Source organism: Parus major, chromosome 6, assembly GCF_001522545.3.
Source record: "Parus major isolate Abel chromosome 6, Parus_major1.1, whole genome shotgun sequence".
Taxonomy (NCBI): Eukaryota; Metazoa; Chordata; class Aves; order Passeriformes; family Paridae; genus Parus; species Parus major.
Window position 1 is genome coordinate 5720891 of NC_031775.1, and position 25305 is coordinate 5746195.

Genomic DNA, 25305 nt, shown 5'->3' on the forward strand with positions numbered 1-25305 from the left:
CAAGTACTTTGTCTCATTGTGAAAACGCTTAACCTAATTATAATTGATGATAAGAGTAGATGAGCTTATAAATACAAAAGTCATGTGTAACTTTTGCTTGACAGACTAAACTGATGTACAATATACAATAGAATGTTTTGTCTGTAAAGAAAAAGCAGTTGGATAGTGCCCAATAAAATTACATTTAAGCTATCGTAACTACTATTTTTTAGAGAAATATGGGGGTTTTTTTTAAGGGTGTCATTCAGAGCTGGTTTTATCACAGTGCAGCAATAGGGATTTACAGTTTTGGTATTTGTTGTGAAAGAGGGCAGATAAAATGTTCTACAAAGGTTCCATTCAAATCCTGGAAAAGGACTCAGCATGGGAATGTGATATCCCATGTGCAAAGCAGAAAATTGAAAGTGAAGGTAGAAGAACTTACCTAAACCTGCCAATTCTTCTGTGAGTAAATGTATGCACAGTTGTTCTTCTGTGCAGTTTTAGACTTCCGTTGAATAAAATGATTCTGTGAAATGTATTAGAATGCATGACATATGGCAAATATAATACTGATTAGAATTGACACACATGCTGCCTTGAAATGCAAAATAATAGATATGAACTAAAAAGCTGTATATATGAATGGATTTAGGAAAAAAAAATAATATAGCTGGTGTAAAATATAATGTATTGTGGAAACTGCTGTAGGGGAACCTGAGAGCACAAACTTTGCTTTAGCAAAGCAAGCGAGAAAAATTTTGGGCAAGAACTTTTATGAGATTGTTGAGTTCCTAATCCATAATTATACTAGAAGGTATAATCTACATTAAATCTCAATCATCTGACAGCAAAAATATTGATTAAGTTAGATCATCCTCATCCATTTCAACTATTGAGGGTGAGGAAGAAGATTCAATGAATATTCCCTTCAGTGTACTCAGGTAGAGTACAGTGAAGATGAACCCCTGATGTTCCCTAAGCAGGCCCTGTAATGTGCCATTATTTTTCATGCTACCCATAAACAGAACCAGTGTGATGAGGTTCCTACTTTCTCTAGGTTGACCATCAGTATAAAATAAATTTTACCTTATAAGACACCTGTGGTGAGGTTTGCATTTACAGTCCAAAACATTGTTAATGCAATACCACAAGCATGACTTCTCCAAGGAGCCACCACTGCCCATGACCTTGAGTAAATAAATCGAATGTTCTTGATGGGGGTTCTTGTTTTCATATCTTGTGTTCTTTGAGCCAAGGGAATGTTATTGTTACCAAACAAAATCCTGCAAGCAGCCCTGGAGGTTCTTATCACTAGGATATTATATTTTTGACCTTCCTCTCTCTTCACCAAGGGAGTAAATGATGAATCACAAAATCAAACTTATTGTGGACACTCATCTCTTATTCAGGATTGTGGCTTTCAAAAGCAAACAGATCTATGAAAATACAAGTAATGTTTCTGTTCTGGGAAACTCTCCATCTTCACCTCATAGATTATAAATACACCCATCCACCTCCTCCTTTATGTGAAGCCAGTGACAGTACTTCTATTTTCTCATCCTCAGTGCAGTGTCCACCCTGCATGCAACACTGCTGATCTGTTTGCTGTTCACTTTGAATACTTATGCTTGGAATACTTCTGTAAGGACAAATTTTTGTTGACCTAGGTAACTCAACCCCATGTGAGTGACCTTCAGTCCACACTGATTTGTACTTTCCTTCTAGAGCCTGTGCCAGCCCACAGGGACTGGCAGAATGACATGGAGAGCAGCCCACAGGAACATCACTCCCTCGGGACCAGCCGACTGCTGTATCACATCACAGATGGAGACAATCCTCTCTTGTCACCACGCTGCTCTATCTTTAGCCAAAGTCAGAGATTTAATCTAGACACAGAGTCTGCCCCTTCTCCACCAAGTGATCAACCTTTCATGATGTAAGAAAATCTATTTTAATTCTTATGTATTTTTAAGCCTTTTTCTGCAATTCACAACTTTTGACTCTTCATGGCGTTTTTTCAGTTGTTGCTATGTCATAAAAAGCATATTTTTGTATTGTGGCATATTTTGACACAGATAATTTGCAACACTAGAAATAGAAACTAGTTTTTCCTCGGTCATAACAATATAACAGTATTTTTTGAAGTTTTTGTTAATTATATTAAGCAAGGACAGTTTTAAATGTTAGTAATTAGAATGATGAGTAAACACAGAATAGAGAGGGCTATCTAGGTATAATACTAAAAGTTCAGCTGAAATTGAACTATAGCTTGAGTCACTGATGAAGGGTGATAGTGTCATAAAGCATACAGTCCATATATGTGTTTTCCAGAAACAAAGCTATGAGTTTCAGAGAGAAATCAAATTTTCTTAAAAGCTTATATAAAGAGCTTTAGCTTCAGCTGCATATGGATAATAATCAGCTCTCTTGATTTGCAACTGTAAATAATCAGAAACTAAACTGTCTTTGAAATGAAAATGTTTATTTTCAGTAATGAAAAACTCCCTGAGATTACTTTTACGAATCATGTCAACACAGTCTCCTGTTATACTTGGAAGATTTGTGAATAAAGGTGTGGGTGTTAAATGTAAATACTGGATCAGGCTTTTGCCTACTAGATTAATTTTTTTAAATATATTCAGAAATCCCACAACTAAGAAAAAAAAAAGAGAGAATGAAAGACAGATGGTGAACCCATTAGAATACCCTAGGGGGTACCTTCAAGCAAAAGCAATTATTTTATGTTTACTTTGTAAAACTAAGCAATCTTTATCCAGCGAAAGAATAGAATAGCCATGAATTCTGAAATGCTATGTGTTCCTGAAAACAAAGCATGGTCCATTGTAGCCAGCTCTTAGATCCCACAACTCTGCTTTTGGCTTTTGCAGGCCAAGAAGTTCTTCTAGGTGTAGCTGTGAAGACTGCAAAGAACCACAGACAGTAACACAACTTACCAAGCATCTTCAGAGCCTCAAGAAAAAAATTAGGAAGTATGAAGAAAAGTTTGAGCAAGAAAAGAAATACCTGGTAAGACAATAATTGAAAAAGTAAACACTCCAAAAGGGAGGCAAGGACCCCAGTGTATTTAAACTTAATCAAAACAATGTGAGATGGGGTATTTCTGGTAAAAAGAAATAGGAAAATCTTCCATGAATATCTTTTTGGCATTTTTCACTGTATACAGTACATTTCAGTGTATGCAGTCTACATTTTCTTTGGATTACCTTTGTTGCAAAATATCTGTCTTTGAGAAGTGTGAATCAGTGAAACACAACTGACAGGTCTGTGAAACAAAATGGTGCAAAAAGTGAAAAGCTACTTATTCAATTTGTAGGAGTCATTAGCCTGGAAACTTGTTCTTCTGTGCAGATTCCTTCATTCAGGCAGACTCCTATAAACCTCCAAAGCCTGGGGCTCAGTAGAAGCTGATGGCAAAAACCAGAGAAATAAAACTTGTGGGGGTTTTTTGAGGTCAGTGGTGAGCACTGTGCAGGGAATTGTGCAGAATAAAAATATCAAAACATGCCTCATGCTAAGGAAGTGTACAACATGAAACAGGGAAGTTTGTGACATTTTTTGACTGTATTAAAATTAAGGAAATGATATATTACCTTTTAATCCCATTAATGGCCAAAACCTTAAATTTATGCACTGTTTGGCTCTGTGGTCATCATGTACTCCTAGGAGCACAATTTCATACCTAAACAACCCTCACACTGTGGCCAAAAAAAAAAAAATTATTTCAGAAGCTTTATTTTGCAAAACTGTTTTTCAGTTTTAAATATCTGAGTTTTGAAGATTCAGTGTAAATTGACTTTAATTTGCAGGCAATTTCTAAATGAAAAATAACCCCTGATCTACAAAGCCTTTGTTGTTTGCTTCTTTTGAAATCACTCTTGCACAGGATTTTTCATTTGATTAATTAAGCAGGTCAGTTGAAATTTTGAAAATGCTGTTTCCCTAAAGAATCCCCGTCTTAAAGCAAGAGCTTATTCCTGCAAGGGATGGAGATCTTCAGTTACCGTCCTGGAAATCACTTAGGAACTTGACTAAAATTAGTTATTTGATCAGTCCTTTTGATTGAATAAATAACCAAGGTTATTTATCCAATTAGTCAGGAACTGAAATGTTGTTGCTGTGGTTTTTTGTGGGATCAGACACATAACACTCAGATCATTGTGGCACTGTGTCACAATGGGGAGAGATAAGCCATGACAAATTAATGCCACGATCAAGCCAGATGCTCTGCATGACACTGAGAGAGTGCAGTCAGAACTACGGACATTTTGTAGCACACTGGGGGTGGGGAGGGTTTTATCTGTTTGATCCTTTAACTGTAAGTTCCTTCTCTTTCTTTCCATTCTTTACGTTTTCCTTTGCGTTCAGCCTTCGCATGGTGACAAGACTTCCAATCCTGAAGTTCTGAAGTGGATGAATGCTCTGGCCAAAGGTCGGAAGCAGCTCAAAGGTACATAATAGCACCTTGTGTCCCTTTGCTGCTAAAGCTTTTGGAAGTGGGAGTGTACCTGCAACATTTTCAAGTCGGTTTTCTAACCTCACTGCCCTGCTTATTTTTCACAGTACACGGCAGTAAGTCTCCCAATGGCAAGAAAGATATTATGTGCTATGACTTGCCTTGATTCCTGAAAGCAGGGATTAAAGTGGGCCAGTTCAACCTTCATACTAAGGCTAGAAAGGGAAAGGGGAAAAAGCCATCATCTCTCTGTCATCACTATAAACATTCATGCTAAAGGTGATGCTATTCTGAACACTTTATGAGTGTCTAAAACACAGAAGTTTGAAGTTTACTTGTAATAGCACAAATGTAGGTGCAAATGTTTCTTTAGGACTCTGGATACACATCTCTAAGGATTTCATTTATTTTGATCATCAAAACAGATCTTTCCTTGATAATAAATTTGGCCTTGAGGGTCAGTTTTTGTCCTTGATTGTCTGCATACCACTCCATTAACATCTGTGGGTATATCAGATGATTTCCCTTGGCAAGCCTGTAGCCAAGACTGATTGATTCTTTTTTTGAAGGTTATTTATAATTTATTTAAATCCTTTTCTTTTTGTCCTTTTATAAATGATTCTCACTACTAAGTAAATTGTAGTATTATCTTTCATGCCTGTTCTGAATGTAGTTAATAATGTAGATATAGAGGATGTGATTGTGGAAAATAAAGAATTAGAAAATCACCTTTCAGTAAATATCTTTTAGAAAGTTCTCCCTTGAATACTATCCTGTATGGTTACTAGATGATGATGATTACTATTATTATTTCTCCTTGAACTCTGTGTTGCAAATCCATGAAGGGCAACTGAGAAGAAATGGCCAATCTACATGGTTAATTTTCTGAAAATTATATCTCTGACTCAACCATTACTTCTCCTGTCCAGAGGGTCTAGGTTCCATAGATCAGCCTCACCTTCACACCCCAAATGCCTCAATGCTGTGATGACCTTTGATTTTTATTATCCTGAATAACGTCACTGCTTTTAAGCAAAGCCAGATTCATATGAGGTTCATATGCCAAGTACAATTGAAATGGAAAATGCCCAAATGCTTGTAGATCCTTCTTCAAGTTTGCAGGGCTTGTCTATTCTTTCTAGCTATATGGGTTTACTAAAAATTACTGGTTCTCCCCACAAAGCTGGCCTATATCCTCAGACTGTCACAGCTAAAAAAAAATTATGTTACTGTTTCTGCATGGATTTTAACAAATTTAACACAGTTGGAGACATCAATCTCCTGCCTTGCCCAAGGTCCTTCACCAGACAGGCGTATGCTTGGAACAAAAATCTGTTTTTATGGGAGCTAATTCAGATTTTAATTCAATTTCCTTATTGCTTTGTGCAGGTCCCTGGAGCTCCAGGGGCTTTGGCTTGGTGTCAAGTTAATACAGTCACACACTTTATCACATCCATGCAGGCTGCTGACTGGGAAGCTTCTGTTTTCTGCTGGGGTGCTCAGGTCGCTTTTCTGCCAAGGAAAGTCATTTAAGAAGTTGGTTGCTTCTCCTTGTGAGGATCCACTTGAGCAGCCAGGCTGGCATGGCAGGGTGGCTTCTGGAAGGGAGAGGGACAGTTTAAGTTGCTCTAGGAAGCAAAAGATGTTACGCATTAAAGTGAAGCAGAATTATGTTCCTACATGCCTGTGGTATGATAATAATTGTATGCAAGAAGTAGGAACGTTTTGGTTTGTTTTTGCCTAGTAGTGTCAGAGGAAACTGCTTTGCAAATACTTCTAATTTGTTTACTTGCCATGCAATTTGCCTTTCAGAGCTGAAACTCAGACTGTCAGAAGAGCAAAACTGCACCTCCACAGCACCCCAAAGAAATGAGCACTGTGAAGGCAGTGGGACCTCTAAAGAGGCTGGCACACAGGAGGCCACAAGTATGGAACCAGCTCCCTCAGTGGATGAAACCATGGATAGTGTGTTGAGACGACTAAAGGAGAAAAGACAACACTTCAACATTCCTGAGACTATAAAGGTACTTAAGAAGCATGGCTACTCCCTCAGAACTCTCTCACTTGAGGTAGATATTGGTGTGGCTGGCTCGGGGTGTGCCAGGGTGAGCACATCCTCTGTCTGCTGGCACTACAGTGCATTTTCTTTCTAGCAAGGGGGGAGCTCTAGTGCAGTTTCTGGAAGTGGCTCTTCTGAGAAGAACTGCTCAGATTCAGAGGTGCAGAAGGCTTTTTCAAGTAGTGCTAAGCATTTTTTGCTCAGAGATGCACATGTAAAACTGTTTGCCAGGCACTGCTGGAACCTGCTGACTTGAGGCTGTGTGCCCAGAACTGCATATCCTGGTGTAATGAAGATGCTGGCAGCACAAGCACCTTGAGTCCACAGAAACTATGTGACTAAAACGTGTTGCTGAAGGTGTTTTGATGATAAAGATCTCCTCTCAGCTGAGAAATGCTGAAAGCCTTTGCAGAGTCAGAAGCATGCACTGAGGTGACAGGGACAGCACAACTATCCAGAGTGCTTTGCTCTCCTGGCCTTGTATGTTTGTGCTGTTCCTGCCTCTTCTCTTCCCTGCTCTCAATTATTCTTCTGAATGTAGGAGCAATATTCATTCCATGGAGCATGATTACTTGGCTGGAAAATCAGCTTTTGTTTTACAACTAGTACATATATTAAAATTTTGCTGTGCCTTCACATTTCTGGCATAACATAGGGTTCTCTAAAACAATACATACCACCCAAACCCCCACTTTTCTGAAGGGCTGTTTTTGCTGTCAGAGGATGTTGCTGTCTTGATGTCGTTACAGACAAACAAGACAATAAATTCTGCCCTCAAAGGTAACTAAAATGTAAATGTTGACAGTAACATTTAGACTTTGGCTGGTGAATGAAAAACAGGAAGGGGTGAGAGGGTAAAGAGCTAAATGCTAAACCATGCCAAGAACTAAGAAATTATTCTGAGTGGATTTCAGTAGCAGAGATTACCCAGCATATTTTTAATTTTTGTTTCCATTCTTGGTTCTTAAAAAACTAGTTGCTTTATAAAATCCAGGACTGTGCATAGGAATGCCATGCTTCTTAGATCATGGGTGCTGCATACATGACTGATTTTTTAATTGTTTATTTTTATACACTACATTTTTATAAAGAAAAATGAAGTGGAAAAAGTGTTTCATAATCAGAAAACAAAAAAAGGCAACAAAACCATGCTATTCTGTACATAGCTCTAAAATCGTAACAGTGCAGACTGTAGGATAATATTTTCAGTCATTAATATTTTATTAAAGGAGTGAGATCAGATGACACCAAAACAGATGTCTATGAGGAAATCCAGTCCAAGAAACTTTCTTATAAAAAGTTAGTTTCTTATAAAAGTTATCTGTCCCACTAACTTTTCAATTTTTTTGGACTTCTCCTAATTTTCCAAGAGAACCTTCTAAATGTATGATATGGCAGTGCAGACTAGAAATATTCTCATAAACAAGGAAGTAATGTAAATTAAATGCATTCACATGCCAAAAAAATTCAATTTTTAAAAGAAATCTTATTAATTTTCCTTTTGTTTTCTTGCAGAGAGAAATTGTGTTTTTAAAACTATCTGTTAGCAAAGGTGTTTGGTAATAGTTATCAAAACTGTTGGGGAACACAGGCTTGAGCAGCAATCAAATTGATCTATTTCAAAATGACATATTTTAATAGCTCCCTAAGTATAATATTAAAAAAAGATTGGATTTTGATTATGAGTCATCCTGGACTTTTGAGGGAGAATGAGGTTTGTGGCGTTGATGACGCAAAATTAATCCAGGATGTCTGTGTTAACAGCAAAGATCAAAGGCATAATTTCAGCTACAAACAATTTTGGTATTACTGTAGATATATTTTATGTGCAACATTTTGTTTTGTATATGACATTTAGATCCTACACTAGGATCTGAGCTAGATTATTAGTAAACTAAATGGCAGCTAAATTTTTTATTTTTTTTGTATTTAGTTATTTTGGCCAAAGATAGTGTTTCCATGAAAGCCTGCCAAATTCTCCCCTGAAGTTCACTGTGGAAAACCTCTAAAGCTCTGCTGAAATACAAATGAGAGCTTGTGTGTCCTTAGAAAGGTGCAGAGTAAAACCTCAGTATGTCTAAAGAGCACAGACCACAAGATCTAAATAGCAGAATGTGGTTTCCAGAACAAAACTCCCCTCCTGCAAAAAAGCCTGTGAGTTAAGTTATTGAATTAGAAGTTGCAGAGAAAATTTGGGTTTGCCTGTGAATGGCTCAGTACCCCACAAAGGGGTGGCCACCTGTTATTTTTTTGTGTCACTAACTCCTTCTGCAGGGAGATAGTAATTTATGTAATGGCTCACCTTGGTTTTAAGTACAAAGCTTCAGGAAAAAAATAAAGATTAAGAGCATGAATGTAGACATTCAAGAGATAAAAGGCAAATAAGCACATTTTGTACAATATTACTCAAAAAGCTGCACCAAATCCCCCAAAAAACAAATCCAAGACCCAAGTCCCAACTTGGAATCCAATCCGAGCGTTGGGTGGCTGGGGCTGTGACTGCTGCCTCAGTCCTCTGGGTAAGGCTGGAGCTGGCCTGACAGGATCTGGCAGCAGTCTATGGAGGTGTCATGTCGCTTGTTGCCTTTCTTTTATACTTTTTGTTTCTAATTTTGTGTTAAATGCTGCTTGGTAATGAGCCACCACACATCCCCAAGTGGCAGACTAAGGCCCTGGGAACCTGACTCTGTGCCTGTGTGGAAACAAAGCACTGATTTTGACAGGGTCTGGGCAGGCCCAGCACTCACTGGACTGTCTGTCCTTCTGTCGCCAGTCTGTAGTTTCTGTCTGGAAAAACAACAGTGAGCTTGAAGGCATAAGCATGCAGGGAACAGAACAGGCTAGTAAGGAAGATAACTGTATACAACACTTTGTGTTCCGAGTTATGGAAACCAAACTACTACCTTATCTTTTGGTGTAGTCCACCATTTCTTTCTTTATATGTCACAAATAACCTTTGTCTTCTGTTTGAATGTTTGCAGCCTGTCCCCCAAGGCTTTTCTCAGACTGGTTCCCTTTATGTATCTGTCTTCTCATCACTGACCCACTTCAGTTCATATTCTCTGTGGCTATGGAGCAGTGTTTCTATTTAATTAGCATTGAATCTCCTGCTGCTGTATGTAGCCTACAGTCCTAAGATGTCTCAGACTGCTATATTAAAGTCCCAATTCTATAGTTTGTGACTCCAGCTGCCTTCTCTGATTTTGAAATTATCAGCTATTTCAAACTTAGCTGAATACCAGCCTGTCTTGAGATTGCTAATAAAATGAGCTAATGAAATAGACTCAAATGCTAAGCCCTCTTGAGATCGGTTCTCTTGTGTAAAATCAATATTAATGATCACTCCATTTCTTCCTAACCACTCAGCTGCTCCAGGCTTAATAGTTTTTGAAAGAATTAACCTTGTATTAATTGTGGAACTAGCAATAAATAAACAAATTAGCCGATTTATAATACTCCCGCATTCTAGTTAGCAGCTCATCTCTTAACGTGAGTAACAGACGATTTTAGAGTGATTAACTCATACAGACCTTTTAGGAAAATGTGATTAGCAGTTCTGATTAATGGCTCCGTGCTGTTTTTGCATTTGAGTACCCAAGAAACAAGGTTTTGCTCCTGTTGAAGTTAAAAGCAAGGTAGTCTGATATCAGAAGAGTGTCACTTCTTCACGGTTGATATATTTTTAAAAGTAGGGTCTAATTAGTAAAAGTGTTTCTCCAAGCTGTCACTAAAAGCCCCCTTGTCATCAGCTTTCTGCAGAAAGGCCCCCTGTGTGTGTGTGCCTCCAGTTCCATGGTTCTTCAAATTACTTCATCTCCCTCACAGCTCTGAACACTTAGCCCTAAGTCAAGCTGTTGTGATCAGGCAGAGACTGTGGGAAACGATATTCACTTCATGTGCACCTCGGTGTTCTGGCCCAGGTGCAAATATGCAACTGTCAGGAGCAGGTCTTGTTGGGGAGAGGGAGACCAATGCCTGTCACCCTGTGTGCTCCCCACAAATACTGATTATTCACCAACACTGAAAAATCAATGTTCTTTTGGGATCAGTGATTCATACTGCAATTTTTGGACAGAAATAAGCTGTTTACCATAACAGGTGGGGTTTGCATTGCTAGATCTTTCTGTTCTACATCCCTTACCAGCCAAGGCAACTCTATTTCTCTTTCTTAATGAATAATTAAAAAGCTGAGGAATGCCCTCTATGCATTTTTTCAACTTTTGGAGTGTTTTGTCTAGAATGGTGGTGGTTCTCATTTTTTACCACTAAACATACTTAATATATATGTAATTTAATTTTGGACTCTTTTCTTGCCAAGTTCATGCTAAGTCCCCATTGACCTCAGTGCAAACAGAAATAGAATTCATTATTAATGTTTATCTGGGAAGAAGAGATTATTAAACAGATATGTACCTGTACCCTTGTCATGAAATCCTGACTCAGTCTTATAAATAACTTTTTTAAATAGGATATGACAAAAAAGCAAATGGCTTTGGAAAAAATCAATCTTCAGAAATGTCTACTATATTTTGAGAGTATTCATGGACAACCTGTAAGTATGCCATGGAAAGATAGGTAAATTAAAAATTATCTAACTTCTCTAACCAGTATTTTTGGTATATTAAATATATTTAGATTAATTTCACACAATTTTTAATATAATTTTAGCTATTTTAAACTAATTTTCAGATATAAATGTTATTGCCTGATACTGATTAATTATATGTTAGAAATGAAAGTAAAATAAAAATTGGCTCTGTATCTCTCCATGATTGGAAAATTTGAGGAGTAAATTGAAAGATTACATATTCACAGAAGATTTGGCTCTGCTGTCATGTACGATTAGAATGCTTATAAGCTGAGGAAGGTTTTATATAGGGTACCATCTTTGATCTGAACTACAAAATTGCATGACCTATTGTACGTGTTTGCCTTTACTACACAGCAGGACTTAAACTATTGCTTAAAATCCATTCAAGGGACCTCATTGCTGAATGTAGGTGCAAACAAAAAAATGCCACAATTGGTGAGATTATGATTTGAAAATTTGTCTACACAGTTGAGGAATTTCTTTTTGATATGAATGTCTGTATTCTTGTGAATGTCTGTTTCTGGCTAGTAGCTGTTGTGGTAGAGGAAGAGGGAACTGGCACCACTGTTTGTCCAAAAATATGCCAGCTGTTAAAATTATAATCTGGTTCTGACCCCATTTTTGTTCATCTTCTTTGGGCTTGGAATGAAAGCTGAGGGATGGAGTGAGTATGCAAGAAGGGTATGAAGAAATTATATTTCTTAAGAAGGAAAACAAAGAAGAAATTATTAGTACAATGTAGAGGTAAAAGAGACTTGATTCAGAGATAGGAGAGAGAATAGCAGGGTGCCTTTGTAGCAAAGGGTTCAGAGAGGGTGCTTCTTCTCTGGGCTGAAGCAGTTCTGTAACATCAGCCCTGAAACACAGTGGGGTGTCCTGGGGCTGATGTTTGCCCTGCTGATGTCTGGTATGGCTCAGCACCATCTCTACCCAGACTTACCTGACATAGTCAAACAGAGAGGCCACTGACCAGGTTGAAAGCAAAAAAAAATTCTTTCTTTTGGCTCGTTTGGCATTCCCTAGATCTCTTCTGTGTTGTAGTTAAATAGAACAGGACACTTGGGGAAGAGAAGCAGCCAGGCTGGGATAGGCAAGCCTTGACATTCTGCAGTGAAGGGTGGCTCTAGAAGTGGTACCTAAGCACTCCATCAGCCAGATGTAAGCAGTGTCACCAGCCTGTATTTATCTACTGTCCCCCTTGCTCCTGCTGTCCAGGCATTTGTCTTTCTGAGCAGCTCTGGACTATTGTTTTTGCCATCAGCCAGTCTCTTCATACCTGCCATGTCTTCACTCAACTGAGCAGATGCACCTGGGCCTCTCTGCAGTGCCAAAAATCAGTGAAATTGCACTCAGTGAGTGCTCAGGTGTGGGAGCTGATGAGTAGGGGCTGATGGTGGACTAGGAGCAAATGACCTTGCTTGGATGTTTTATCACTGAGAAAAATGTTGCTTTGGGGGTGTGGGGATGTGGTGGCATGACATGGTTGGTTGGCTGGGGTGGGAGGGTTGTCTTGTTCTGTTGTTTTTTTTCCTTACGGAATTTGCTTTTTCTTTTTTTTTCCTTAATGCAGTAAGTCAATCTAGTGTACAGCTAGTTTCCCTAAGGTTTATTTTTGTATTTGTGAACATTTGTGGCTGGATCAGGCACTTAACACCTGATTTAAAATCATATTCTCTTCCAAATGCTCGAAGTGCTCATGAAAGACCAAGAGCAAAGTAAATGAAGGGACAGTAAATCCCCATTGTGAAAGGCAGCTCTGGTGAGGAATGCACACAGCAAAGCTGCACAGAGCCAGCTCCATGTGCAGGCTGCAGAACTGTATTCTTGGTGCTCTCCATCCCACTGGGCCAATGAGTGGCTTGTCCCAGGCAGGCTGTGGCATTCCTGCTGCTGTCATCACAGCTAAGGATGTGAGCTGGCAATGCAAGGCACAGCAGCAGCACATCTGAACTGCTACTGCTCTTGCAGCAGCCTCAGAGAGAGAATAATTTACCCTCTGCCTGGGCAATGTGGCCAAAAGAGTGAGGAAACCACACTGGGTATTCTTCATTAGAAAATAGATTGTAATTTTTCCTTTTTAGATTGTATTGACTGAATTACAGTTCCCATGGAATATCTATTGAAGCAAAATACACATCTGCTCATACTCTTATAATACTTTTTTCAGCTTTATAGGAGGAAAATTAGAACCTTTTAAATTTACTTTTTAATTTTTGAGGGCTATGTTTTGATATGATTTCTCTTTAGGTAACTAAGCAAGAAAAGAGTCTCATGAAACCTCTTTACGACAGATACAGAATTATCAAGAAACTTCTGGCCGCTCCATCCTTGATCACAACAATTGTAAGTTGGAAAGAATTCATCCATTGTCAAGGAAACATACAAAATGCTGTGTTTGATTTGTACCTGTATGTCCATTTAGCAGTAATGCTGATGGATATCAAAAAAACCTGCTCACTGGTTAATACAGGGTGTTGATACTTCAAATAGAGAAAATGCTCTGTAAATTTCAACTTCTGTGCATGCCAGAGGTTCCAATGTACAGCAGCAGTTTCTGAGACAAGAACTTCAGTGGGCTGGCTAAGACATCGAAGTGGCTGGCATTAGTTTTCCATTGTGGCAAACATCTACAACACAGAAGGAAACCTTTCTCTTTCCATGAAGGACTCTGCTGTCACTATATCTAACTTCTATATGTTATCAACAATGCTTTCATCAATTGCATAGTACATATATGCAATTTGTAGTACCTTAATAATATATTGGTGCTATGGAACAGTACTGGTCTCATAGTGAGTAAAGGCAGTGGAATCCAGCTACTCGGAAGTTAATTAGCATGTCTACCAAAAATATTATTCTAATAGTAATTTGGGCTAGGTCAATTTTAAAAATTACTATAGTCTTGTTAGATGACAGTGTAACTTCACATTTCTTTGAAAAATCACAGTGTAAAGCTTTGCATACTTGCATATGAGTATTTCATTGAAAAATTTCCCCAGTTAGGAAATTACTTGTTAGGAGCTTTGTCCCATGGAGTTTTTGTGTATAAGCCTTAGTCTTACTAGCTCAATTTTTTTCTGAGGATGGAGGAATGTGAGCAAAACACCAATACCAGTCTATTTTAGTAGTTAACACTAGTAGCTATAAAACTGTGGAATCTCTCCCTTCAGCTCTTTTTATAGTCAAAACATCTGGATATAATATCAGGAGATAATAATAAAGGAGATGTGTATATAAGAGGAGTACAAATTCCAGCCAGACTGCACTGCTTACATAAATACAGAATCTTAGTTAAATCTTTGCTACGTGTAAGGGCTTTTGGATAGCCAGAAGTAAATTCTGGGCTGGAGATACTTGGAAGCAGGGCCAACTTCTGTCCTTTTTACTCACTGGTAGGCAACTAGATGTGTATAAGAGACCTGGGCTGGAGATACTTGGAAGCAGGGCCAACTTCTGTCCTTTTTACTCACTGGTAGGCAATACACAGTAACCCAGTGACCGCACAGGAGTGCTTTCATGAACAACCTGAGGTGGACCTGTTAAACCTTTCAATATGTGTAATCTGTTTCAATTAATATATCCAGGAAGTCAGATCCTAATTATTTATGTTGTCAGCCTATTACTGTAAGTACTGTAATTAAAACAATTAATTTGATAATGTTTTGTATTTCCCAAGCAGGAGGAGGAAGACTCAGATGAAGACCATTCTCAAAGCACCCATGAGTTATCATCTGGTCCAATGTCTTGCTTTCCTGTTGAAGAGCACCTGTGTTACTCACAGGAGGAGAGTGAGCCTGCACATATTTCACCCCTAGATGAGAAGAAAGTTTACAGGCAAACAGCCTTGTCTATGTCCAATTTACATGAGGCAACAATGTAAGTTCTCTCTTTTTTCCTCCGAATGTTTTAAAACATTTCTTTTAGACTTTGTGAGTAAAATATGAGCCTGTAAAAGAAATATGAGCCACACCTGTTGCATAGGTATATTCTATACCAAAGGAGTGATTCAGTGCTTTCTAATGGGAGAGAGGAGGCAGAGGAGATTCATTGTTTGGGCAGCATACTGGTGGTTTGAGCTGCTTATTAAAACAACTTTGTGCCAACTTTTTGTATCTAGGAAGAGAAAAGTAACTTGTTGAAGACTGTGCCTTCCAGGAACACATATGTTCTCATAACTTAGGGGATGGTATCTTTCTTTTGTGTTTCGATTGGCATGTCTTAGATGCATAAATGAAGTTAACTAGACTCTAACACTTTGGAGATTAAATAAAAATTACTTAGATTTCTATGTAACTCAACTATGTGTACAATAGTTCATTCATAAATGCTGGGAAGATATTTCTGTGCATTTTGTCATTATGAAAAAAAAATAAAATAAAACAATTACCAGGAGCAAATTCATAACCGAATTCTCTCTCTGCTTAAAACCCTTACTCTCTGAACACTAGCTAAAACATGGCCTCCAAAAATTTTGCTTCTGGGTACCACTAGCATTTCCACTGCATCACAGGAATGATTGGGAACAGCTGCAAATAGGAGCAGGGCTTGGATGTTGACTTTAATTCAGTTACAGCATTTCCTCCTGTGAGATACTGAGCCCTTCTTACCCCATTAACTCCACAGGGAATTAAGGCTAGTAGCAAGTATCAGCCCTGAATGCTTCTCCTCCTCTGTTGACCAGAGTCTCTGCCTTCCCTTTATTAGCTGGAGTACCAGTAAAAGGGCAGGAGTACAGCTGTGTATGGAGTGTGATGGAATGTCTCAGGGCTCTGGTCAGTGCCTGCCAAAGGCCCAGAGCAGAAGGTCTCTGCTACCCAAATCCAGGGCTTTCACAGCCCTCCCAAGCACCAGAGGGTTTCATGTTCTTGTCTATGTTTCACAGGCCCGTTCTGCTTGAACATCTCAGAGAAACGAGGGCTGATAAGAAGAGGCTTCGCAAGGCTCTTCGAGAGTTTGAGGAGCAGTTCTACAAACAGACAGGAAGGTAACTCAGCAGCTCGGCAGAGCCCTCTCCTTGTCCCCTTTGGGTCCTGGGCAGGGGTGCTTGTCTCTGTGAGGGTTGGCACTCTGGGGTGAGCAGGCCAAAGGGGCTGCACCTAAGGGCCGGAAAATACTCTGGAAATGTCTGGTGTCTGGAGATGTCCATCTATATCTCTACCTAATTCCTTCAAAATGTGGTCATCCGTGAGGAAAGACAGGATTTGGGGATCTTCCAGGACACACCTGCAATGGGTACAAACCCCACCTCAGCACTGGATATTCCCTGAGCTAAAGGGAGGCTGCTAAAAATCTCTTTCTGAGGATGTCAGTCTGCAGGGACAGTGAGGCATTTTTAAACAGAAATATTTTAAAACCAGAAGTCGCAGGTTTTTTTACCCAGAATTAAATACTGACCATTTTTCACTCTGTTTTAACTCCTCTTCATTTAGCAAACCTTTTTGTTGAAAACCATGGTGTATGTGGGCACTGGTAATGGTTTTCAAAGCACTATTATGACTTCTCTGCATAGTTGAGAATCAAGTAGTTATGCTTCCACAGCTGTCAAGAAAGTTATCTGGTATATGAATATTCAGTATTTTAAATATTATTTTATTTCTATATATTAGAACTTTTTAGTCCTGTCAAACTATCTTTAGTCATTTACAGTCAGTAAAAAAACCCCCAATCCTCATCAGTTGTTGCAATTAATTTTTAAGACTGTTTCTCCTCTTACTCATAAAAAATGGTGCTTTTATTTACTTTTCATAGGAGTCCTCAGAAAGAAGATCGGGTGCCAATGGCTGAGGAATACTCTGAATACAAGCACACAAAAGCAAAAATCAGGCTCCTGGAGGTTCTCATTAGTAAGCATGATATTTCCAAAACGATTTGAAGGGAATGCAATGCTGTGATATTGATCTCTAGGAAAAAAAAAAAATCCAAGCAAACAAACAAGTAATGAAAAAGAGAAAGTAATTTTGCAGGTCTTGGTCTGCTGCACAATTATTTGACACACTGAGATTTTTGATGCACTTTACCAGTTATAATAACTGTGATGAGAGAGGACAGCAATATGCAAGATGGGTGAGTGGACTATAGAATATATTTTTCCTTTTGAAAAAGCCTTGAAGTGCACTGTGAGAATGTTAAAAAATTAAAAGGATACTGAAGTGATGTAGATTCTCAGTTTGGAGAACTGAGAATTGCTCTAAGTGTGAGGAAATGTTCTGCACGTTTTTAGTACATCTTAGTACATGCTAATGTGCCACACGTTTGTTTCCAGAATTAACATGTATTATAACTAATTAATAATGTTGGCTATCAAGGTGCTGATTCACTAGGTTAAAAGAAATGAATTAAGGCGAGTGAAAGAAAAACTCAGAACATACTCTAGCTGTCAGGACAGAGTGGCCATTCAGTTCCAGTGTCTTCAAAAAAAGGTACACAGGAAGAAGCAGTGCCAGGAGTAGAGCAGAGTGATGCTGCTTATGCAAGAACAGGCCAGAACGTGATGCCAAATGGAAATAGTGGTGTTATAGGAATAAGAGAAAGTGCTTGGCAAAACAAAATAGCTACAGGTGGCTGAGAAAAGGTGGAACAAATGTACTGGCTGCTGTCCTTTACACTAGTTCACAGGACCTGGCTCACACAATTTAAAAGTCAGTAAATAGATCAACTACATGCTAATTTTGATTTCTCTATTAACCTTTGCACTTTGGTTTGCCTGATGCTATAACATTTGCTTCTCTAACTACCAAAGCTCGTTTAGACGCATGCACTTTGTAAAATGTTGAAGTACTTCTTGTGTTATAAATTGCCACATATATATATATATGAAAACAGGACTAGATTACTGCATTATGCTAAGATATTTTGGATAGATAAAGTACATGGTATATAAGTGAGTGTCACAGTTATCTGATGAGGACTGCTAGACTTCTTGTTTACTGAGAATAAGGTTAGAAGTTATTTTTCCATTGGAGTTACACATCTTCCTTAACTTTCAGAACACTACACTTCATAATATTAAGGAGAATTGTCACTGTTTGTGATAGGCCATTGGTGTGAAAAGTGGACTAGTAATAGAAGGAGTATCGGTAGGTTTCGTACTAGAAATGAAAAGCAGGGATTCTGGGAAATTCCTAGCCCAGACAGAAAGAAGGGAAGAATTACTAACAGGAACAAATAAGGGACTGGAACCAGTTGAATCATGTTTAGTGCTTTGCTTTACCTATCATTTTGTATTGACCACATAGTATAAGCAAGCTGTTTTCTACCTTGGTAAGAAGATTTTGATTTTATAAAGCCTATTATGTACCAACCACGTTTGTATTTATCTAGTATGTAATGGCATGATTTGGAAAATGTACACATCTTCAAGTAGTATGGAGGAAATAACATGAACACTAAAAAAGGAATTTTTTATTTTGCAGCTGTTTGTTGTTTCAGTTACTGATTTAATAATTTATAACTTAACTTTTATGAATCAGAAATGGTCTTCATAAATCTGTTTTAATTAAAGTCATCTAGAGCAACAGGAACAGATACAGAGCTATTTGAAGTTTACAAACTACATCTTTGATAAGGGAAAATGATTTAATGACATGTATACAATTGATATTAAAATGTAATCTATATATTCTATATGATTGTATAATATTTTATACAACAGTACAAATAAAATATTTTTCTATTATATTTATTATGTCGAGACACAGTTTCTGTTTTCAGTTAGCTAATATAAATAACATAAATAACACTGTCAAACAACACGTTGGAAGTGCTGACATTTCTAGGCTCTGAAATTCAAATCATGCTGCAATTACAACCTTTCATGCTGTTCAGTTATCCCAGTACTTGTTCAGTAGTTAAAATGAATGCATATTTAAACACCATTTATAAGCCGTTATTTTTATTTTGCTGAAGCAGTTTATATAGGATTTTGTTATGTTTGGCAAGAAACAGAAAACAATTTTTGCAGCATCTAGGTATAAATGGTTGCCAGAAAGAAATCCAGGACTTCTAATCATTTAAAGCATCGGGGGAACAGAAGGGAAAGAGGGAGAAAAGAGATCCTAAGAAGGCTATTGGAGATTTTGAAGACTGGTAGTTGCTTTTGGTGACAGCGGCATGTGCATGCTTCTGACAGAACTGTCTGACTATGGAAATGGGCAACAGAGGTTTGAAGGCTCCTAAGGAATGAAGGAAGTTTTAACGTCCAACACTGATATTGCAGGTCTTGCAGCTGGGATCTTTCTTTGCATTTGCAGTAGACAAGCTCATTAGTTGGTGACCAGTAATTTCTGCAACTGTGCCAAGGGAGAGATCCACAGGATCAGTGTAAATTACTTCCAGAATAACATCCTGGGCATGATGGTAAACCATGACCCCATCTTCTTCATCGCAGGTCAGAAATTTGTTATCTTTTATATTTAGCTGGGGAAGGCGCTGCTTACAGAACTCATCTCCTGGTGACCCCACGGGGGCGATCACGAGGATGACGTAGTGGTAGGCTGTGTACATGCAGTAGAAGTCTCCAAAGTACAAGTTAGTATTTGGGTTGAAGAGTTTTTCAGCTGCAATCTCATACCTGTATCTTCCATAGGGTGAATCTTGAGGTGGCTTCCCGGTGTTAAACTCGGTGTTGCAGCTAAAGAAGATGCCTTCCAGCTTCCCGCTGATCGGAGAGCCATGGCTGCCACTGTTATCCTTAACAGAGGGCTGCATAGCATTCCCATGATGCTCTCTACAAATGAAGGACTGGTATTGTTTATTTTGTAACACATAGGAAAGAAAAAGTGAAACGTTATCATGCTGTTTGGAAACAGGACTGAAGGGACACAAAGGAAAACCATTACACTGAAAGCTGGGGTTAATGTCATAGTCTTAGGACCAAGAAAATCAAGTGCAATCAGACTTGGGAAGAGCTAGAATAATTCCTGCTCAAGGGGAAAATTTGCTTTTCCAGCCTGCCTTCTCTGTCAGCTGTCTGGTTATCATATGTAGGCAAAAAAAGAACAAACAAAAAAGCCCCTAAATCACAAATGTTTTTAATTAGCTGATTTGTTCAGACTTCCACTACATTTCTAACAATAAACACATGTTGAATATCGTAAGTCAGTCTCCCTATGCTGAATATACTGTTTGTTAATATGTATTTTTAGCATAGGCAGTATAAAGTTCATGTAGAAAACTGCCAGTGAAAGTTATTTCTGAAGGATGCTTTTCAGAGAGGTTATAGGAAAGAATGTACTGTCTACCAGTATTTTTTGTCCCCAAATGATCATTTCAAGTCTAATTGGTTTAGTGCAGGCTTCAATCAGTGCAGAGCTGGGCACAGAGAATTAGGCAATTTGGTTAGTTTCCACTTTGGTTGGTATCCAGCTTCTGCAGTCAGTAGTCCTAAGGGTAAAAAAAGACTTTTTTTTTTCTTTTCCCCCAAGCTTAGCTCAATTTCATTCCAGTGAAAATAAATGTACAACAAGTAAATTTTTAAAACACCAAATCCCATATTATGTTCAGCAGCATTAGGCTGTTAAACTCAGTAGAACACTCCAAAATACTCCAAAACATCCCATCTAACCCTTCTTAGCCCCTGGGATTTTATGTATAGCAGGGAAGTCCCCAGGATTTTTGCCCCACACAGCTCTAGAAATGCCCCAGTGGCAGCTTTGGCTTTCTCTGCACATGCCACCATGTGATACCTGAAAGGGAGCCATCCTTTTTTGTAAGTCCTGCAAAACACCATATTTGCTAGGCACCCTTAGTATAAATGTCCTTATATTCACTCACATGACAGACTAAAAATACATGAGACTGTGGTGCTGGAGATTCTTATATTCCCCTCTTGCTTTGCTTTTACTTTTTTTTTTTTTTCCTTTTGTCCTTCTTTTAGGAGAGAGGAAGCTAACCAAGAAAGACTGTTCTTGCTCTGCTTTTAATTTGCAACAGGTCTATATAAAATAGTGCTGTGTGGGAGAAGGTTTTGCTTGGTTAACATGGGAGGTAGCAGTCAAAGCAAACAAATTCAGTGTATATATTACAAAACAGCTCTAAATTAACTCAGTAATATCTCCAGCTGTGATTATTTTTTCATTACCTGTAATTTCCTCAGCAGCACATCTTTATTTTACTCTAAGATAGACTTCAGAAGTTTTCTGAGCCATTCAAATACTACCTACTTACTGTCTCAAGCCTTACTTCATGTGACATTGATTGGAGTGGGGGGGTATAATTAGTATTTTATGACTGAAGAGATTACTAGGGAGAAAAGAAAAAGAGGGGAAAAAAATAAAAAAGGTTGAATGAGCTTAAATGACCACCTGAAACCTCTGCAACCTGAAAAGTCAGGCTTCATTCTGAGAAAGTAGGTTCCATTTCTGTGGCAAGATACTGACATCCAGTGGCCAATTAGGCTAATTATAGGTCGCCCTTTTGGGGGACCTGAGCTGCTTTGTGGTGCTCCCAGCCCAGTAAGCTGCAGTGACTCAAACACCCCTTCTGAGCTCTCACCTCAAACCCTCCATTTAGGGGATGCTGCTTTAGCACCAGGAACAGCTGCCTGTGTGCCAGTGCTACCAGAGCTTTTCCAGGCTGTGATGACACCAGAGGCCATTGGCAGGCACGGGATGACAAGGAATTTTCCCTAACAGGAAGCATGTGGTTAGGGTTTTTAACATAACATACAGATGGATATACTGAGGAGAGATTAGCACTTGTGACTGTTTAGTCTATTTCTGTTCAAAAGAGGTGACCATCAGCCAGTTCTGGTACTATAGCTTTCCACTGACCTGGTAAAACACAGCTTTTTGTCTCCAGCTCACTAACAGAGGGTAAACAAACACATCTCTAGCAGTGTTGCACCAAGAAAGAATTTAACAGGAGGAAGGGGAACAGATAGAGTGCAATCAGAGTCACATTTGGCAGAACAAGCTATACAAAGCCACAGCTATAAATGCATCTCAGTGGTAATTTTTAACACTAATGAACACAAAGGCAGATGCACTATGATTACATAGCTTTGAAAACAAAGTAACGTGAAGATCAGAACAGCACAGGCATTTCCTCTCTGTGGTATCCAGCCCAAGATGACAGCAGTAGCTTATGAGGGCCTCAAAGAGCCTCAGTAACTGCAATTTATTCTCTACCTCCACTGAGTTTTGCAGCTTTGTCCCTATGTACAATAAAATAATCCTTCCAAGACACAGACGGAGAAGAGTAAGCCCATGCTCTGCAATATCCAGTACACTCTTGGAATAAATCAGATACCAGTGACTACAAAGTGGGAATGTTTCCAAGTGTGATGTAGTCTGTTCTTTGAAGCTGGATTACCTTGAGTTGCTTAAAAAACTTTCCATTCTAGGCAGGTATTGGTGTGACACACATAAAACTGAAATTATGTGGCCCATCAGAAGCCCCATCTCCCCATGAATATTAAAGATGCACAGTCAGTGCTGCAGCCTTCCAACACACTGCTTACCTCTCATCCATGTTCTTTTAACAGGAGAAGGTTACCATGTGGGGCTGCTCCTGCTCACTCAGCATACTCCTTCTATCAAAAAGCTGCTTTTTTTTCTTGTACTGACACTTCCAACCATGCATGGAGGGCACACTGGGTCTCCAACAGAGCAGGGAACCTACCTTCAGCTATCCTATTTTTCATTCCAACTGAAGCACGGTGTCGTAACACTGTCTAAACATCTTGCCCTCTCCCTCCTCACATGGTCTGTAAATTAACATTCAGATTGCAGAGTCTGTATAACCACATTTGGGCATGGAAGTGGGATGGTTTGGGAGCAAATATTTGAGATGGAACACTTACATGCAGGCAAATGCCTATACACACTGTTGTACCCTCCTACTCTCAGTCACCTCACTCTTAATTTCTCAGTACAGTGGAAATATTTGGCTACTAAACTCTCCATTATGATTACAGATGCTTTAATCAGGCTGGAGGCCCTATGAGTACCTCAATTTCTGCTTCAAAACACAGGCTTTTATTGCCTAATGGAAGTGCCAAGTTAAGCAAGGTGAAAGAAATGAGTTGTATTTGATTCTTTGCCTTCCTCAGAATGGGTGATAAAGCATATAGACATTCTGCTCTAGCTTTAGCACAGCTGTGTCTATTTACTTATTTTCATTACTCCTTTAATTTGCCAAAGGACTTTGTATATGTTTAGTTTCTTACCTGATATAATCAAAGTATTCTTTGTGCTGATTCCGATAAAAAACAGACAGTTTAAGCATACGGCCTGCAATCACTTCAGCTTTTTCCAATAGCTGTGTTAGGTGAACTTTTGAATAATCTGGAAAGGAAAGACAAACTGCTGGTACAGGGGACAAGAAAAACCACAACACTCTCCAAAAGCCAGACACATGCAGACTGAAAACTGGGAACAGAATCTTGGTAATATACATCACGCCCCAGTTTTCAACGGTGGCAACAAGCAAATCAAATGGCAGGAGCAGGTATTTGTGATTCTTCCAACTCCATCCTTACGAAGATTCTACAAGCCTACAGCAACTTTCAGCTCAGGATTTCCTATGTTAGAGCTGGTTTCCCTATATTTGGGACTGCAGTGCAGCTCAGGACTGCAGAGGAGCTCAGGACTGCCCTCTCTGCCTGCTCTCAGTCGACAAACCTGGTTGTGAGCCAACAACCAATGACAGAACTAACTGTCACAGCTAACTAACTGTAACAGCTCGCTTAGGACCCAGCTTAAATGGCTTCAAAACCAACATGGGATTCATAGTGCGCTTGCCTCAGTCTTCAGCTTTCACACAGGCATGCACACTGGCAGCAGGTCATGAACGTCCTGTTTTTGATTTATAAATCAAAGACAGGCCAAAGTGACTCTTGAGATGGAGTGTTGATGGTGTTGAGCCTTTGCAGCATGCAGAGAAGGCAGAGCAGCAGAATTTCTTAAGCTGTCAGGGGGCTGTCTGACAGCTCTTCCTTTGCCCCACAGGTGCTGGTAGCCAGTGACAGGCACACAAGTAGCCCTTTCCTGGTCTGGGAGAAGCACTGGTGCCAGGCACAGCACCCTGGGGCAGCTAAGCTACTGCATGAGAAAAGGGTGGTCCAGCTGCCTCTGCTTAATGTGCTAAACCTCAGCACACACAAAGCCTAAAGTTTGAATTCCACTTTCTAGGGGTGACGATTTAAGGCTACCAGCAATCGAGACTGGCAGGTGACCAGCCCAGTCTGGCAGCAGAGCCAGCATTAATTGACTCCAGCCTGTGGAACAAGATCCCTCAGCAATGTTACCTGCAGTGCAAAACTCGATGATTTCACTCCACTCTGAAACGACGTAATCACCATCCACCTGTTTGGAGGCTGTCTGCACAGCTACAGTGTACTCTGTCCTGGGGCTCAGGAACCAGTGCCCACGCACTGTCATGGGCAGAGGAACAGCCTTGGCCACCAGCTTGGTTGGTACGTCCTGACAGAAACAAAATGACAAAGGACACACAAGTCAGCAGTGCAGCTAAACAAATCTACCACCCTTTCCTTCACAGCTTTTGCAGTGTAGTCCCCAACCCCTGGCTCTTCGCTGCAACTTGAGTTTCTTCCCACAGTTGGCACAGCAAAGTGAGCAGTGGCGTAAGGCCTGTTCTAAGAGACATGGGGATAACTTGCATATATTAATTAATTATTTGTTCCAGTGACTGTAGACTATTATTATTATATATAGCCAAAATATATTTCAGACTAGGACCATTTGTGCTTACTGAGAACAAAGGTATCTTAATGTAAGAGCTTCTTGTGCTCTCCCTGTTTTCTTTCAGCCAATGTAATCAAACAAAATCCCTCCTGCTGTCAGTCAGTCCATCTACACTACTGCTACCTTCCAAACTAAATTTCAACAGGCAAAATTAAACACATTGCAGAATAAATACAGCTGGTACACATCATTCAAAATACCCTTCTGTACAGGAATAGCCAGAAGAAGCCAAACAGCCTGTGCCTATCACTGAACTTCTTGCTTCCCCTTCCACTGCCCCTTCAGGTCCTCTGTTTTGTTCTTCCAGTATATCACAGCCCCAGGGTGCAACCAAGAAAAATAGCTGCTTGTTGCAGTTGATATATTTGATTTCTACACTACCAAGACTTTGGTACAGACCACAAAGGGACAGAAAAATTGACAAACGCAACGGTTTATGCTAGAACTGTGGGGGAAAGGACTTGTGATGGAGCTGAATGGTTCTCTGTACCTAAGG

At 39.3% G+C, this 25305-nt stretch overlaps 2 protein-coding genes across 8 annotated transcripts in view; one reads left to right on the forward strand and one right to left on the reverse strand.

Moving 5' to 3' along the window:
- FAM13C (family with sequence similarity 13 member C) overlaps positions 1-18407 on the forward strand; it is a 127170-nt gene extending 108763 nt beyond the window's left edge. For 3 of the 6 annotated variants that reach the window (XM_033515477.1, XM_015632884.3, XM_019007254.2), the window contains 9 exons: positions 1708-1918; positions 2871-3009; positions 4369-4450; positions 6269-6480; positions 10984-11067; positions 13354-13449; positions 14783-14982; positions 15989-16090; positions 16855-18264. In XM_033515477.1, coding sequence (XP_033371368.1) covers positions 1708-1918; positions 2871-3009; positions 4369-4450; positions 6269-6480; positions 10984-11067; positions 13354-13449; positions 14783-14982; positions 15989-16090; positions 16855-16978 — 1250 coding nt within the window. In that variant the 3' untranslated portion in view covers positions 16979-18264. Of the gene's footprint in view, positions 1-1707; positions 1919-2870; positions 3010-4368; positions 4451-6268; positions 6481-10983; positions 11068-13353; positions 13450-14782; positions 14983-15988; positions 16091-16854 lie in introns of all 6 variants that reach the window. The other 3 variants (XM_015632885.3, XM_015632894.3, XM_033515478.1) reach the window with 2 other exon arrangements.
- Positions 18408-18485: 78 nt separating this feature from the next.
- Positions 18486-25305, reverse strand: part of PHYHIPL (phytanoyl-CoA 2-hydroxylase interacting protein like) — a 54945-nt gene continuing 48125 nt past the window's right edge. For both annotated transcript variants that reach the window (XM_015632900.2, XM_015632899.1), the window contains exons 3-5: positions 24353-24527; positions 23273-23390; positions 18486-19831 (exon numbers count right to left, since the gene is read on the reverse strand). In XM_015632900.2, coding sequence (XP_015488386.1) covers positions 19297-19831; positions 23273-23390; positions 24353-24527 — 828 coding nt within the window. In that variant the 3' untranslated portion in view covers positions 18486-19296. The remainder of the gene's footprint in view (positions 19832-23272; positions 23391-24352; positions 24528-25305) is intronic.